General features: G+C 38.1%; 1 protein-coding gene and 1 pseudogene across 1 annotated transcript in view; one reads left to right on the forward strand and one right to left on the reverse strand.

Moving 5' to 3' along the window:
* The window catches only part of CHRDL1 (chordin like 1), a 140,142-nt gene that overhangs the window by 24,171 nt on the left and 99,983 nt on the right, over positions 1 to 15,988 (reverse strand). The window contains exons 7-8 of the mRNA XM_039874772.1: positions 4,003 to 4,070; positions 2,354 to 2,408 (exon numbers count right to left, since the gene is read on the reverse strand). Of these exons, the coding sequence (XP_039730706.1) occupies positions 2,354 to 2,408; positions 4,003 to 4,070 (123 nt within the window). The remainder of the gene's footprint in view (positions 1 to 2,353; positions 2,409 to 4,002; positions 4,071 to 15,988) is intronic.
* Positions 12,544 to 12,662, forward strand: LOC120612337 (uncharacterized; annotated as a pseudogene).

The following is a 15,988-nucleotide window of genomic DNA, read 5'->3' on the forward strand; positions in this document are numbered from 1 at the left end:
TCAAGCTCATTGGTCCACAAATATTTGGCTAAAAGCATCTTCAAAGAAAAGTTCTTTCCAATATAGAAATCTGCTATAGTGTTCACAACCACACGTGCCACTGGCCTCCACCTTGGCTGCACACAGAATCATCTGGGGAGCTGTGAAAATATTGAGGCCTGGGTCCCATCCCTAAGGAGTCTGATGAACTTGGTCTGGGGTGAGACCTGGGTATCAGGATTTTTATGTATTGTTTAATGGACTTTAATTTTAAGCCAAGGATCTTCTGTTTCAGTTTGGGAGTGGGGATGCTGATGTATGATTTTGATTTAGAGTTGTTCCTCTAAACAAATAAGAGACTTACCAGGGATCATTCTGACCTTATGACTTACCACAAAGGAGACAAAGGCATTAACACCTTGGAGTTTTAAGTGAAACTTGAGCTTATCTTAAAAACCAGCTATGAATAGGCTGCTTGAGAGAGCAGGTCAAAATTGACAAAAAACAAATGATTTCATTTCTCTCACGTGGAATATAAAACAAAAAAGTAACAAACAAAAAACAAATCAAGCTCATATATAGACAACAGAATGGTGGTTATCAGAGGGGAAGGGGAGTGAGAGGAGGACAAAGTGGGTAAAAGGGATCAAATACATGATGACAGATGGAAACTATACTTTTGGTGGTGAGCACACTATAATCCATACAGATATTGAATTTATAATGTTGTACACCTGAAATTTCTATAATGTTATTTACCAATGTTACCTCAATAACAAATAAATTTTTTAAAAAAAGACTAGTTAGGTAGAAATGACCATATAGCTATGCATTGTTTTTTTCTGCTCGATATTTTAGTATTATGTGATTTGCTGACTGGAAGGGCTCATAAATATTACCGGCTTTTGAGGTGACTCTTACACAGTTCTTTCCTAGTATTGAAAAATCCCCACCATTGCAGCAGTTCCCTAGGAATTTCTTCCTTATTTGTTCTAAGGTCTAAGATATAAGGATTTTATTGGCAGAGGCAGAAAAGTTCTGAGAGTTTAGAAAAGGCCTTCAAAATGCTGTCATGGCTGAAAACTTGTTCCAGAGTTTTACCAGGTGTCACCATTGGGGAAAACTGGGTAAAGGGCACATGTGATCTCTGTGTTATCTCTTATAATTGCAAATGAATCTAGAGTTACCACAAATTAAACATTTATTTTAAAAAATATCTTTGGAATGTGCTCTAATCCACACAGCCATGAGCACATTATATCTTCATCACTAGTAACCAGGACTATCTCTGTCTAGGAGACAGGCCAGTTTCCTTCCCAAACCATTCTTCTGACGAAGTGAACGAGATATGGATTTTTATCTCTCCCATATTATTTCTAAATCTGAGTAATCTATTGGGAGAAAATCAGAGTTTGGCTTTGGTCCAAAATAAAATTATGCTTGCTTTCATGTTTTGGCTTTCCACCCTGCACCTACTTTCCCTTCCTCACATATACCTCCAACACACATATACATATTCCCCCTGATGGGACTAGGACCAGTTCATGTGAAATTATAATCCAGAAATCAAATAGAAATCGTTTTAGGTTTTCACAAAGGAGTCATAATTGAACTACTGGTTCTACCTTCCTGTGCACTCAGTAAAACTAGATAAACTGATGGTTTTCAGCCCACTTGGCAAAATAAACCAATCAGCTGTGTTTTTGTTGAACTGAGGTTTTGAGGGTTCCCTCTAAATGTAAACAGTCTACTAAAGAGAAATTCTACTAAATTGGAAAACTGTTTTTAGGACAGCCTTTTTTTTTCTCCCATGCAGAAAGTTGGGCTGCAAAGGGTATTCAGAAGACATTCTCCTACCTTCTGATTTTTGGCTAGTCAAGAACAAACAAGTTTGAAGAATTTCTCTTTGATTTGGGACAAATTTATGTGCATTAACATTAATGAAAAGCTCCCTTCATCCCCAACACACAACATTTCACTCCATCTTCCATACTCATTCATTCAACATGTATTTATTGGGCGCCTATTATGTGCCAGGTACTACTTTTCCATTACTCCAGATGCTATTGATTATTCAACTCATATCCCAAATATCTACTCCTTTTAGAACAAAGGCAAATATTTATTTATAATAAAGTGGAACCATCTGGACATTTTGGTCTACCAAATGTTTGTTTCTAAAGATAAGTCTTAAACTCCTTTGAAAATCAATAACTATTTCAAGGTCCTGCATTCTGTACCTGACATATTTTGCTACAGGAAGTATTGGATTAAGTCCAGGCCTATCATCAGAAGCTAGGAAGAACAATGAGGCTGAAAGACTTGAGATGGAGTTAGGGGCAGCATAAAATGAAGTAAAGAAGAAAGACCTTACCAGCAAGACCATTGAGGTGGCCAGAGTGCTTAATGTTGGGCACTAAGCCATCCAGCTTAAGTAAGGCACATAGCTTATAGTGACTGAGTCCTAAATTTGGTTTAGAATGGCATCTGGTTGACAGCCATTAATTTATCCACTCTTGATTTCCTACCACAATAAAAAAAATTGTGGCTGAGAAAAAATGGAAATTTACAACACAGAAATGGAGACAGGGTGTTGGCAAGGTGGGGGCATGCAAGTCAGAAGGGGCACATGTGATGACTGGGAAGCATAGCCTAAGCGGCACTGTGATGTCTGTATTGGTCATTTCATTGTGTCCCCTATCAACACCTTCCTCACACCTTCACTATAGGTCTTCCCTATAATTACCTAGACTCTTGCCTTATCCAACACATGTTGAGAACTAATTCCTAAGGTTTTAGAAAATCCTTTAAATGTTATTCATTAAAAAATTCATGCTCATTGCAAAACATCAAATAATATACAAAAGATATAAAGTAAAAAGTCAAAGTTGACCTTTCTTTCTGCCCACTTCCACACCTTTGAGATTACCGCTCTTAATATGTTGGTATGTAACCTTCCAGATTTTTTCATATGCATTTACATACAGCACACACGTGATTTTTACATAAGGATATTATAGTATAAATTGTATCCTGAACCTCCTTTTGTTTACATAATATATCTTGGAGATTCCTCCACTTTATGACATTTCTATGTATTGTATTTTTTTAACACCTATACAGTGTCTCATAGATGGGGCGTGCGTTCAACCAAGCCCCTATTGATAGATATTTAGGTTGTCCTCATTTGCTTTGCTCTTATAAAAATAATGCTGCATTGAATGCCCATGTATACTTTTTTTGTACTAGGGTATGATGAATGCCTATTTTGTGCAACCAATGCCTTTATACATTTTGTACACTTTTATAAGCCCTTCGATATAAATTTTTCGAACTGGAACAAATTGTTTTTCAAGTTTTAAGAAGTTTGAAGTGTTGCTGTACTTAGACATATATGCATTTAGAAAGAAAGTCTATTTTGTCAATTACTTCAAAATACAAAGGAACAAGAGATGTTATTACTATACATAGAGAGATGCCTACTCATAAGGCTTATTCTGAGATTAGTATAGAGAATGGAAATGAGAAGATGTTGCAGGATGAGAAAGGAGAATCTGGCCTGTTATCTTTCTTCGATTCCAGCAGTATGAGTGAGAGCCTAAGGCTTAGGAGAAGGTTTATGTGGATATGTCCAAAGTACCTCTGCCAAAAGGATGGGGTGGCTTACTTTATAATCCCACAGAAGATCCTCACTACTGAGGATGGGGTAGTGACCTGACATTTTAAAAAAGACAAATATTTGGCAAGTCATCTTGAAAGAGAACCAACTTCTGATCTAGATGAAGGGTTCCCAAGGTTATGATTTCCTTATGTTCATGTCCTGGCCTTGTTGGCTACCAATTATACAGTGTACTTAAATGATAACAGGTTGCTGATGAAGCCATTTAAGTTTCTGAGGAAAGGGAAGATAAATAATGTTAGAAATGTATCCTTTCATGGAGTTGCAGGGATAGTAGCCATGCAGAGAGGAAAGTTTGGCCTGATGCTGTGGAGTGTTGAATTATTTGAGCTATTCACACTTACTGCTTCTCTGTTGGCAGGTTGCCGGAAGATATCATCATCAGAATGTTCCCATGACAATTCTCCATCCCCTGTTTATTAAAAAAAAATAAAATAAAGAATTATATATATATATATATATCTCGAAGGGAAAAATATCACTCTTGTGACCCGGTAACATTTTTGGTTCTATGACCCCAAGGTTTTCCAGACACTTAGCTATTGTTCAAAAAAGCAACACTTAAGGATTTCTCTCTGGATGTGCCTCAGTTTTCAAAACAACTCAAAGAAAGTTACCATTTTCTAAAGTAGACCATCAAGCAATATTACCCAGAATTTGGAAAATAAAAGAAAAATAATCACTTTGCAGTTTAAAATAACCATCATTGTCGCTTTTGCTTATCTTATTCAAGTGACAGTTAAATATTTTGCAGGTCATATTTAACTTGTGTTTAAACTACCCTTAAAAATGAGAACTTTGAGGATTCGGTCTGTCATGATTTATTAAATTCACCATTATATCTCTAAGAAATTATCATATGATCTGAAAGTTAAAACCCACTAAAGTTAGAGTGCTTACATAACCAATATCCAAAATATTATTCTCTATTTTTTCACCTGAGACGCCTTTCTCTTGGTTTACATGTTTACTCTTTGAAGAGCCAACCCCTATCAGCTGTTTTCCAGAGTAATTGCCTTTAGGAGGAAGATTTTACTTGCAGCTTGAAGAGCAACGAACATACAAAAGATATGGAAATTCCTCAGCTGAATAAAGATAAAAATTTAGAAGATAATTCTCAAGAATATTACCTTTGTTATCTACGACCAAGCAAGCCGATGGAGTTTGCACCACTCTAAATGAATACTATCTATGTGTGTGAATGTGTGTGTTTTAAAATAGAAACAAATAGACAGAGATGTATAGAAACAGATATCTATATTTTTGGCTAAGGATCAACCCAATATGGATTCAACCATATATTTCATGGGATAACGAAAAATACAAAAAAAATAAGCATTAAAATTTTTCGATTCTAATTCATCTCCCAAGGTTTCAAAATCTAAGTCTAAATAGTAACATATTACTGGTTCAAACGTGTGGTAGTACTGTTAGAAAAAAAAATGTAATATCACCGGCTTTTAGGGCTTGAAAAATACCTAAAAATTAGCTTGATAGCAATGTTATAATCAGACAGTGACATATAGCAAAGAACGACTTTAACCCTTCATGATTCAAAGATCTTATGGGGGAATATGAATTTTGAAAATTTAACTGGTTACTATGTTAACCTTCCTAAAACACCACTTTGACTGTATAATTGTCACATTGCCTGATCAAAACCCTCAGTGAGTTCCCATCCAAGAATCTATAATTAGCCCTAACCTCATCTTTATTGAGCAGTCACCTCCTACTCGACTATCTCAGCTACACTATAATAGGAACCCTTTGACCTTCTTGTTCTTCATTGAACACGTCTCTCATTCTTGCTTCTATGTTTTGTTCATGTTATTCTACAATTTTCTTCCTACCTCCCATACCCCATAGCTCCCCTACACCTATGAAAACCATTAAGATTTTCCTCATCTACAAAGTCTTCCTCAAACACTCTTTCATATTTCCAATTGTCTAAAAGACTTGGCACCCTGTAGCCTTAGAGATGTATAGGAGTACAAGCATAACTTTGTCCAGCTGCTCCATTTAACAGACAGAGAAACCAAGGCTCAGAGAAGGGGAGTAATAGCCAGAGTATTGACCTGGGCCCACCGCACAAAGTCTATCTCTTCCTAACACTACAGCAGAGACCTGTTCCTAAGGCACCAAACTTGTCCCCTTTGAATACTAATAGTTTGGAGACCTTAACTCACAGGGCCAAACCTGTCCTCTGCTAAAGGAAGTTTTAATCTATAACCATGCCATGCACGATCTCATCTGATCTTGGAAGCTAAGCAGGTTCTGGCCTGATTAGTACTTGGAAGGGAGACCACCTAGAAAGACCCGAGTTGCTGTAGGCGTAAAAAAAAAAAAAAAAAAGAAGTTTTCTTGGAGACCTAGAATTTTGGCTCCAGGTCACATAATGAGTTCGTGAGAGTTAACACCAAAAACCCAGATTTCCTGGCTCCCAAATAAGTGTGTCCAGTCTATAAAGGCAGGGTTTATTATTTGTGTTATTTATGGCTGTATCACCATCATTTATAACAATGTCTGACACATACTATTCACTCCACAAATACTTGTCAAATGATGGAATTATGAGCCCTTCTTTGACCACCCATTTAAAATTTCAACCTCCCTCTGATATTTTTTTATTTATCCTTGTTGCTTTTTCTTCTTAGTACTTAATTTTATCTTACATTTTATATATTGATTTATTTTGTTTACTGTCTGCATTTTCCCACTAGAATTACCCTATGAGACTAGGCTTGAAATAAGAACAAGAATTTTTGTCTATCATGTTCACTGATGTAACTCCAGTACCTAGAACAGTGCTGGGCACACAGTGAGTACTCATTCAATATTTCTTGAATGAATAAATACTAAAATATTGTATAATATTTTCTGCTGTTAAATATTTTCTGAGCCTGTGTTGCCTCCCCCAAGAAACTGTAAATCCCTTGAAACCAGAGACCATGTCTTAGATCTCCCTCTGTATTGCCTAGATCACTGGTTCTCCAAGTGTGGCCTCTGGATCAGCAGCACCAGCATTATCTGGGAACTTGTTAGAAATGCAAAGTTTTGGAACCCACATCCAACCTACAAAGTCAGAACCTCTGGGGTGGGGGTCAGTGATCTCGGTTTTGACAAGCCTTCCCGAGGAGTCTGAGGCATATAAGAGTTTGAGAATAACTGTGCTAGATCACTTAGCATTTTCCTGGGTACATATTAGGTGCTCAGTATATGTAGTGAATTGAACTGCAGTCACAAAGACAGAATTAAGTGCTTGGTTAATAGTATACACGCCTCTTCCTAGTTATTCCATGTCTGAGTAAAGATGGTAGACAAAGACCACATGCAGACAATGTGGAAACCCAGGCTGACCCCATAACAGTGGTGATGATTTCACCTTTGCTTCTGTCTAGAAAATAAAAGTCAGTTAACATTCATTGAATGTTTCTTGGCTGGAGAGCCTGATATTAAGGCAGGATAAAGACAGAAATCAGGCTGGGCCCTTGCCCTCAAGACATTTACAACCTGTTTGGAGGTGATAGAAAATCAATATAGGAAACAGCTGAAAAACATAGAGTAATTGGAAATAGAAATGGAATGTACATGTTTAGAAGACACTGAATAGGTAAAGTCAGCCATCAGATGTAATTGTGGAAAGCTTCCCAAAATAATTAAGTCATGTTTTTATAAGTAGACACTGTAGAGTATAAAAAGACAGTGATGTGGGCAGGAGGTATTTCAACCCAAGAAAATGGCAATTGCAAAAGACCAGAGCATTGGAAATGGCAAGTCATGCACTGGTGACAGCAAGCAAGGTGTGGCTTGAATAGAAACTTCAGATGTGAAACTAGAGAAATGGGGCTGGTGGAAAGAGAGAAAAAGAGAGAGAGGGTAAAAGAAAAGGGAAAGAGGAAAGAAAATGGGTTGTTGAGATAAATACGGGTGGTAAATAATGGCTGCATAAACTTCAAAAAGAGACTGAATAATTCACATTTGATTCTGTTACCAATTTTTATGTGGAGGTTCCTATGGTAAAAATGGTATTTGTAGAAGCTTATCTTAGCAATGAAGTGTTGACTAGTTCAAGAGCTACTGAAATCTGGAAGGCCAACCAGGAGGCTGTTGTGGTAATATGTGATAGGCCATGAGAATCTATAAAATAATGAAAAAGAAGGGGCAAATTAAACTACTACAGATAAGAAGAAAATGAAGATACCAATGGAAGATTTGCTAAAGGGCAAAAAAGGCGAAGGTCAAAACAGTATATAATGACTCTAGAGTTGCAAATCTGGATAGCTAGGAAATGACACTACCCCTGACAATGACGGAGTGGGGATGAACTTGATTTACTTGTTCTATTTTAGCTGGCAGTTGTGGGTTTAAGCTATGCCCTGAGCCAAATGAAAATATTAGACTCAAGAGAAGACTTGAAACCAGAAAACATACACTGGCAAGTGGCAAAACAATATGTGTTTTCAAGCCTAATTTAAGAAGCCAAAAGATGACAACTTACAAAAACAAAATGATAAAATAACTCTCCTCATCAAATATCCTTTTAAAATGTAGATTTAATGATGGGTATTGACATGAAATCTTTACTCAGTGTGGCCTTCTGAGAAGTTCAATTTATTTCATTTAGACCCTACTGTCTTAATACGACTCTTAAATAGACATTAAATACTTATAGTCAAAATGTCAAAGCAATATAGAAGCATATGGTCCTTTTTAAATGAGCAGAGAAGTTAGAAGGCAAAGCAAGGTATCAAGCATGTGACACAAGTTCAGATGAATGTGTCACAATCACCTAAGCATTTTCAGAAAGGCATGTATACATAAATTTGGACCATTTCACTTTGTTAAAAACCACTGGAGCCATTACTTCTGTGTTTATATATTCTCAAGTAGGAACTACTAGTATTTTTGTTGCCCTGAAAGTCTGGAGTGTCCCTTAAGTAGCTGCTAAAGTTTTCAACATTTCAGTTGTGCTATTTAATTTGAACCATAGTTAAACTGGAATTATTTTCTTAGATGTTCATATTTCGCACAGCTATAAGTGGCTTGTCTAAACCTGGGCAAGGTCTGTCTGGACAGCTGAAGATAGATTTGTCCATTTACAATCTTAGATGATAAACCTTAGATATTATAACAGATATAGCTATGAGATAAAATACGTAAAAGAAAGTAAGCATTGACATCCTAAAAATCTTGTTTCTTTACTTGTTCCCCCTAATTCATTAGACAAATTATCTTGAGTGAGAGAGAGCCTCTTTTTTCAGCCAAGGCTTTAAAAAAATAAAAACAATGATTCTAATGGAGACAGATGGAGTCTAGTTAATTCCAAGAAACAACAAGATGTAATTTTAACCAATTTTTTAAAGCAAAATGAAAAACAACTCTAGTGTACTGTATGTCAAACAATATTCATTTAACCTTAAAAGCCACATGTGTTGTTTATTCAAACCTCAATTATACTTTGAGTGGTACCCTATGGAGCTCGCATGGCTTTGTTTTCTGGCAATGGGAGAACAAGTATTTGAAAATAGTCAAGAGCTAGGCTAAAATTAACACTGTTTATAACTCCCATTGCTTCCATTAATCTTTGGGTGGCTCGAACAGAAGTAAACCGTGTCCTCTCAAAAGACAATGAAATTATGAGATATTCATGAAGATAAGCCTCAGACAGCATATCTACACCAGCACATGGCCACTTCTGATCCACATGCGACATCATAAACAGGGTGCCCATAGATCCCAATTTATCTGGGACAACCCAGTTTTACGCTTGTTTTTCTGGCAGGCATAATTATTAAGATTGCCTCTTTTACTTTCCCAAGTGTCTTGATATGGATGATAAATTATATGGTCACTTTAATCAAGGCAAACAGAAATTAAATGAATCCCTGAGACAGGGGAAGTGATCTCTGTGACAAGAGAAAGTGATCTCTGTATTTTCAGAGAAACAAATTGAAATCAGCAGAATTAGGGCAAATGGTTAAAGGGTTTTGAGGGAAATCGGGAGAAGGCATACAGGAAGAAAATGGTCAGGAAATCTCTACCTACTACATTCCAGATTCTGTGGTGGGCCACGTTATAGCCAGTACTCAATACTCAAGCTAGAGATGAAAGAGGAAATGGAAAGTTCTCCGGGGGCCTCTGCCAAACATCTAATTCTATAAATTCTGTTGAGAGGGAGTAAGTATGGTGAAATCTGAGAAAAAATTTAAAGAACACTGGTATAAAGAATCTTCATTGGTAGACATTTGAGCTTCCAATAATAAGGTATAGTACTGCAAAAAGTCCTCCAGCATCTTGTAAAATGGATAGTCATTTTTTTTTTGTTTGGGCTGTCTTAGCATTTTTAACAAAATATCTGCTTGGAAAATACTAAGACACAGACAAAGGGAAACTTTCTGCCAATAGTAGTAAGCCAAATCTGAAGAAGAGTACAAAAGCACGTATCCAGAAAAATCAGACATACGTACTTTTTAAAAAACACATCGTGAGAGTACATGGGTTTGCAGGAAGAGATCACGGCAGAAGTAAAATATTAATGAGTTCTGGTCGAAATGGTGGGGTAGATGAATGCTGTGTTTGCCTCCTTCCATGGCTACATTAATATCGCAAATATTATTGACCTGGAGAACTATCTCAGGACTGGCTGTACATAACTCCTATAACTAAGGACATAAAGAGGAGACCACAATCAAAGCTAGTGGGAGGGGCAGAGATGCAAAACGGGTTGGGCCCACACCCACATGTGGCAGTTGAACATCAGGAGGAATGTCTCAGCCGTTGAGGAGAGAGGAGTCCCAGACCCATTCCAGGGCCCCAGCCTGGGGTCCCAGTGCCAGGAAGAGGAATCCCTGCAGAATCTGGTTGTGAAAATCAGTGGGGATTTCGACCGTCCGGGTGAGATGGAGGGTTGTTGGAAACTCAAACATCCCTTTGAGAGCCGGTGCACAGACTAGCTTACTCCAAGCACTCACTCTAGGCTCCGGCAGAAGAACAGCAGCTCAGGAAGCACTGGAGAAACAGGGAGAGACTAAGTTGTGTGGCTTCGGGGTGAGGACTTGATGGACAACTGCCATTTTCCCTATGTAGAGCCCTCCTCCTGTGTAGCCTACAAGAAGGTGCCATCTTGCCTGTGTTGAGTTCTCCCCCATCATGGCCAAATTTGAATTTACAGTGGCCTGGTAAAATCCACTTGTTCCGCTGGGTGACACTCTGAAACCTTGCCCCACCAAACTCATGAGCTGCCTGAGGCATATTCCTGGCTGTGTGGCCAGCCCCGCCCAGTCTTCTAAGCAGGAGACTTTTGGCAGAAACCAACAGGCCTCAGCCCACCCACCTCCAGGACAGTTTGGGTGGTGGGTGACTAGCCCAGGCCCCAGCTGCAGTGCTTCTTAAGCAAATGTCAGGGGTCTTTGGGATGCAGGCAGTTGGTGGCTGTCCTTGGTGTGATCTGAGACATTTTTAAATGGCCAGTCTCATGACTGGCACTAAGTCTGAGTTTGCACTAATCTGGGCATCCTGCCTGACCCACCCTGATAACTTCTGGTGACCTCACCTTGCCCAACTTGCATACCATCTGGGATTTCTTCAGCTGATGAACTCTGTGGAAAGCCAGCAGATGGCCTCAGACCTTGGGGTGCCCTGGACCCTGTGCTGAGCTGCCCCAGGCCCGCTGCTGGTGGCAGCGGGGCTTGGTTGACCATGTGGCCTCTCTCACATGCCTCCAGGTCCAGCACAGGCACCAACCAATTGCAGACCACTTGTAGCTCCTACTAAGTAGCCCCAGATTGTCACAGGCAGCACCCTCACAAGGTGACCCAGAACCAACAGACTCGGAGATTGGTGTCAGACTAAAACAGAGCATCACCTGATTAGCCCCATAAGCGGCACATCCAAAGGGTAATCTCAAGAGGCACACAAGCCCACTGGGGCAAATCCCACTCCATGGAGTCAGCACCCACACAGCAGCTCATACCCTGGGGGAGTGGACAATCCTCACTACCTGTCAGTCAACCCCACCCACTGATGTGCCAACAGCAATCAAGGCTCAGTGAGAACTTCAACAAAGGGATGGTAAGCATAAGAAAGGACATGGAAGCCATGAAAAGGAACCAGTCAGAAATGAAGAATACAATAACAAACGAAGACTATACTAGAAGGAATCAACGGTAGATTCTACGAAGCAGAGGATTGAACCAGCAATTTGGAAGACAAGGTAGCAGAAAACACCCAATCGGAACAGCAATAAAAAAAAATCAAAAAAAAGTGAGGAAAGTTCAAGGGACCTCTAGGACAACATCAAGTGCAACAACATTTGCATTATAGTGGTAACATTAGGAGAAGAGAGAGAGCAAGGAATTGAAAACTTACTTGAAGAAATAATGATAGAAAATTTCCCTAACCTGGCAAAGGAAATAGACATATAAGCCCAGGAAGCACAGAGAGCCCCAAACAAGATGAACCCAAACAGGCCCACACCAAGACACATCATCTTTAAAATGCCAAATGTTAAAGACAAAGAGAGAATCCTAAAAGCAGCAAGAGAAAGACAGCTAGTTACTTACAAGGAAGCTCCCATGAGACTATCAGTTAATTTCTTAACAGAAACTTCGAAAGCCAGAGGGATTGGCAGGAAATATTCAAAGGGATGAAAAGTAGGGACCTACAACCAAGACTAATCTATCCAGCAAAGCTATCCATTAATACTGAAAGTGAGAAAAAAGAGCTTCCCAGACAGAAAAAACTAACAGAGTTCATTACCACCAAGCCAGTGTTACAAGATATGTTAAAAGAACTTCTTTAAGAAAAAGAAGGGGAAAAAAACATAAATAATAAAATAGTAATAATTATGTGCGTATCAATAGTAACTTTAAATGTAAATGGATTAAGTCTACAACCCTGCCACTCTGAACAAGCCAGATCCCATCTGATCTCAGAAGCTAAGCAGGGTCAAGCCTGGTTAGTATTTGAATGGGAGACCACCTAGGAAGTCCAGGTGCTGTAGGCGTAAAAAAAATAAATAAATAAAATAAGAGACTGTAAGCTGACAAGGTCTTCGCAATTCGTAAGGTCAACCAAGGATTGCTTCGCCTAATAAATAAATAAGTAAATAAATAAATAAATAGATAGATAGATAGATAGATAAATGTAAATGGATTAAATGCTCCAATCAAAGGCATAGCATAGCTGAATGGATAAGAAAACACGACCCATACATATACTGTCTACAAGAGACCCACTTCAGGCAGAAGACACACACAGACTGAAAGTAAAGGGATGGAAAAAGATGTTTTATAAATATGGAAATGGAAAAAAGCTGGGGTAGCCACTATTATGTCAGACAAAATAGACTTTAAACAAAGGCTTTAGTAAGAGACAAATAAGGACATTATATAATGATAAAAGGATCAATGCAACAAGTGAACATAACTCTAGTAAACATTTATGGACCCAACATAGGAGCACCTAAATATATAAAGCAAATATTAACCATCATAAAGGGTAAGATCGACAATAATAGTCATAGTAGGGGCCTTTAACACCCCCTTGACACCAATGGACAGATCTTCCAGACAGAAAATCAACAATGAAACAGTGGACTTAAATGACACACTAGACCAGATGGATTTGATATTTTTAGAATGTTTCACACAAAAGCAACAGAATATACATTCTTTTAAGTACACCTGAAATATTTTCTAAGCTAGACCACATGTCACACCACAAAATAAGTATTAATGAATTTAAGAAGATTCAAATCACATCAAGCGTCTTCTCTTACCATGATGGTATAAAATTTGAAATCAATTATAAGAATAAAACTGGAAAATACACAAACACATGGACACCAAATAGTATCCTACAAAATAATAAATGCGTTACCAATGAGATCGAGAAATAAATCAAAAGATACCTTGAGACAAATTAAAATTAAAACAAAATGACTCAGAATCTATGGAACGCAGAAAAAGCAGTCCTAAGAGGAAAATTCATAGCAATATAGGCCTACCTCAAGAAACGAGAAAAATTGGTGACGTCAGAAACATGGAAGAGTGAGAGACATTCATAGACCTCTCCCCTTGAACCAACAACAAGCTGAACATCTAAAACTCAACTGCACATAAGAACTACCACAGGTCAGAACCCCGGGAGTTAGGCGGTAGACTGGGAGAAAAAGGAAGCTGCCTCTTGCTGTAAGAGCTCCCTGTAGGAGGAGCGGGGAGGGGAGAAGGTGCAGCGCGTTCCCTGAGCAGCCCTGCCTGGGAGAGCTGTGAGGCCCACACAGCCGGCGGCAGTACCCAGGCATCAGGGCATAAAGCAGAGAAGTGGGGATGGCAGAGAAGCATGAATGGCAGAGTAACAACAGTTGATTATTAGTAGCTGTGGTTGCAAAACACGAGGCTGAGCCACAAACCACATGCCTCAAACCAGAGGGCCCCTCTCCACATATCCTCCAAGACTAAACACCACGCAACCGCAAAGAAATCAGGAATGAAAGAGGAGAAATTATGACAGACACCGCAGAAATACAAAGGATCATACAAAAATACTATGAAAAAGTATATAATACTAAATTTAATAACCTAGAAGAAATGGATCAGTGCTTAGAAAGATACAACGTTCCTAGACTGAATCAAGAAGAACCGGAAAATCTAAATAGACCTATCAGTAGTATGGAAACTGAAACAAACATCAAAAACCTACCAAAAAGTAAAAGTCTAGGACCAGATGGCTTCACCAGTGAATTCTACCAAACATTCAAAGAAGATTTAATACCTATTCTCCTCAAAATCTTCCAAAAAATGAAAGAGGAGGCAATACTTTCCAACTCATTTTATGAGGCCAAAATTACCCATATACCAAAACCTGGTAAAGATAACACACAAAATAAAAACTACAGACCAATATCTCTCATGAACACAAATGCAAAAATCCTAAATAAGATACCAGCGAACCGAATATGGCAACATATTAAAAAGGTTATACACCACGTTCAAGTGGGCTTCATCCCAGAGGCACAGGGATGGTTCAATATATGCAAATTAATTAATGTGATACACCACATAAATTAAAATTAAGAATCATATGATCATATCAATAGATGCAGAAAACCCCTTTTAAAAGATACAGCATCATTTATGATCAAAACACTTAACAAAATTGGTACCTTAACAAAATAAAGACCATCTATGACAAACCCTCAGCAAACATTATACTTAATGGTGAAAAACTAGAAACCATCCTCTAAGATTAGGAACAACACAAGGCTGTCCACTATCACCACTGTTATTCAATATAACATTGGAGGTACTAGCGAGTGCCATCAGACAAGAGAAAGACATAAAAGGCATTTAATAGGAAATGAAGAAGTAAAACTGTCACTATTTGCAGATGACACCATTCTCTCTCTATATAGAAAACCCTAAAGACTCCACAAGAACACTACTGGAAACAATAAGCAAATAGAGTAAAGTTACTGGATACAAAATCAACGCTCAAAAATCCATAGCATTCCTATGCTCTAATAATGAAGTGTCAGAAAAAGAAGTGGAAAAAATAATTCCATTTGCAATTGAAACAAAAAGAATAAAATACCTAGGAATAAATTTAACGAAACATGTGAAGGACCTATATAATGAAAACCGTAAGACCCTATTAAAAGAAATCAAAGAAGATACAAAGAAATGGAAAGATATTCCATGTTCATGGATTGGAAGAATCAAGATAGTTAAAAAGACCATATTACCTGAAGCATTGTACAGATTTAATGTAATCCCCATCAAAATCCCATGGGCATTTTTTAAAGAAATAGAACAAAAAATTATCAGATTTGTATGGAAGCACAAAAGTCCCTGAATTGCCAAAGGCATCCTGAGAAAAAAGAACGAGGCTGGAGGCATCATTCTGCCCGACTTCAAATTATACTACAAAGTGACAATAATCAAAACTGCATGGTAATGGCAGAGAAACAGACACACAGGCCACTGGAACAGAATCGAAAGTCCAGAAGTAAACCCGTATTTATATGGGCAAAAAAGCCAAAAACATATACTAGAGAAAGAAAAGCCTCTTCAACAAATGGTGCTGTGAAAACTTGAAAGCCACCTGCAAAAGAATGAAACTAGACTGCTATCTATAACCACACATTAAAATGAACTAAAAATGGATTAAAGACCTGAATATGACATCTGAAACAATAAAATGCATAGAAAAAAAACATAGGAACTAAACTCAAGGACCTTGGACCTAAAGAGGATTTTATGAATTTGACCTCGAAGGTAAGGGAAGTAAAAGCTAAAATAAATGAATGAGACTACATCAAACTAAAAGCTT

This window comes from Pteropus medius, unplaced genomic scaffold (genome assembly GCF_902729225.1).
Source record: "Pteropus medius unplaced genomic scaffold, Ma_sr-lr_union100, whole genome shotgun sequence".
Taxonomy (NCBI): domain Eukaryota; kingdom Metazoa; phylum Chordata; class Mammalia; order Chiroptera; family Pteropodidae; genus Pteropus; species Pteropus medius.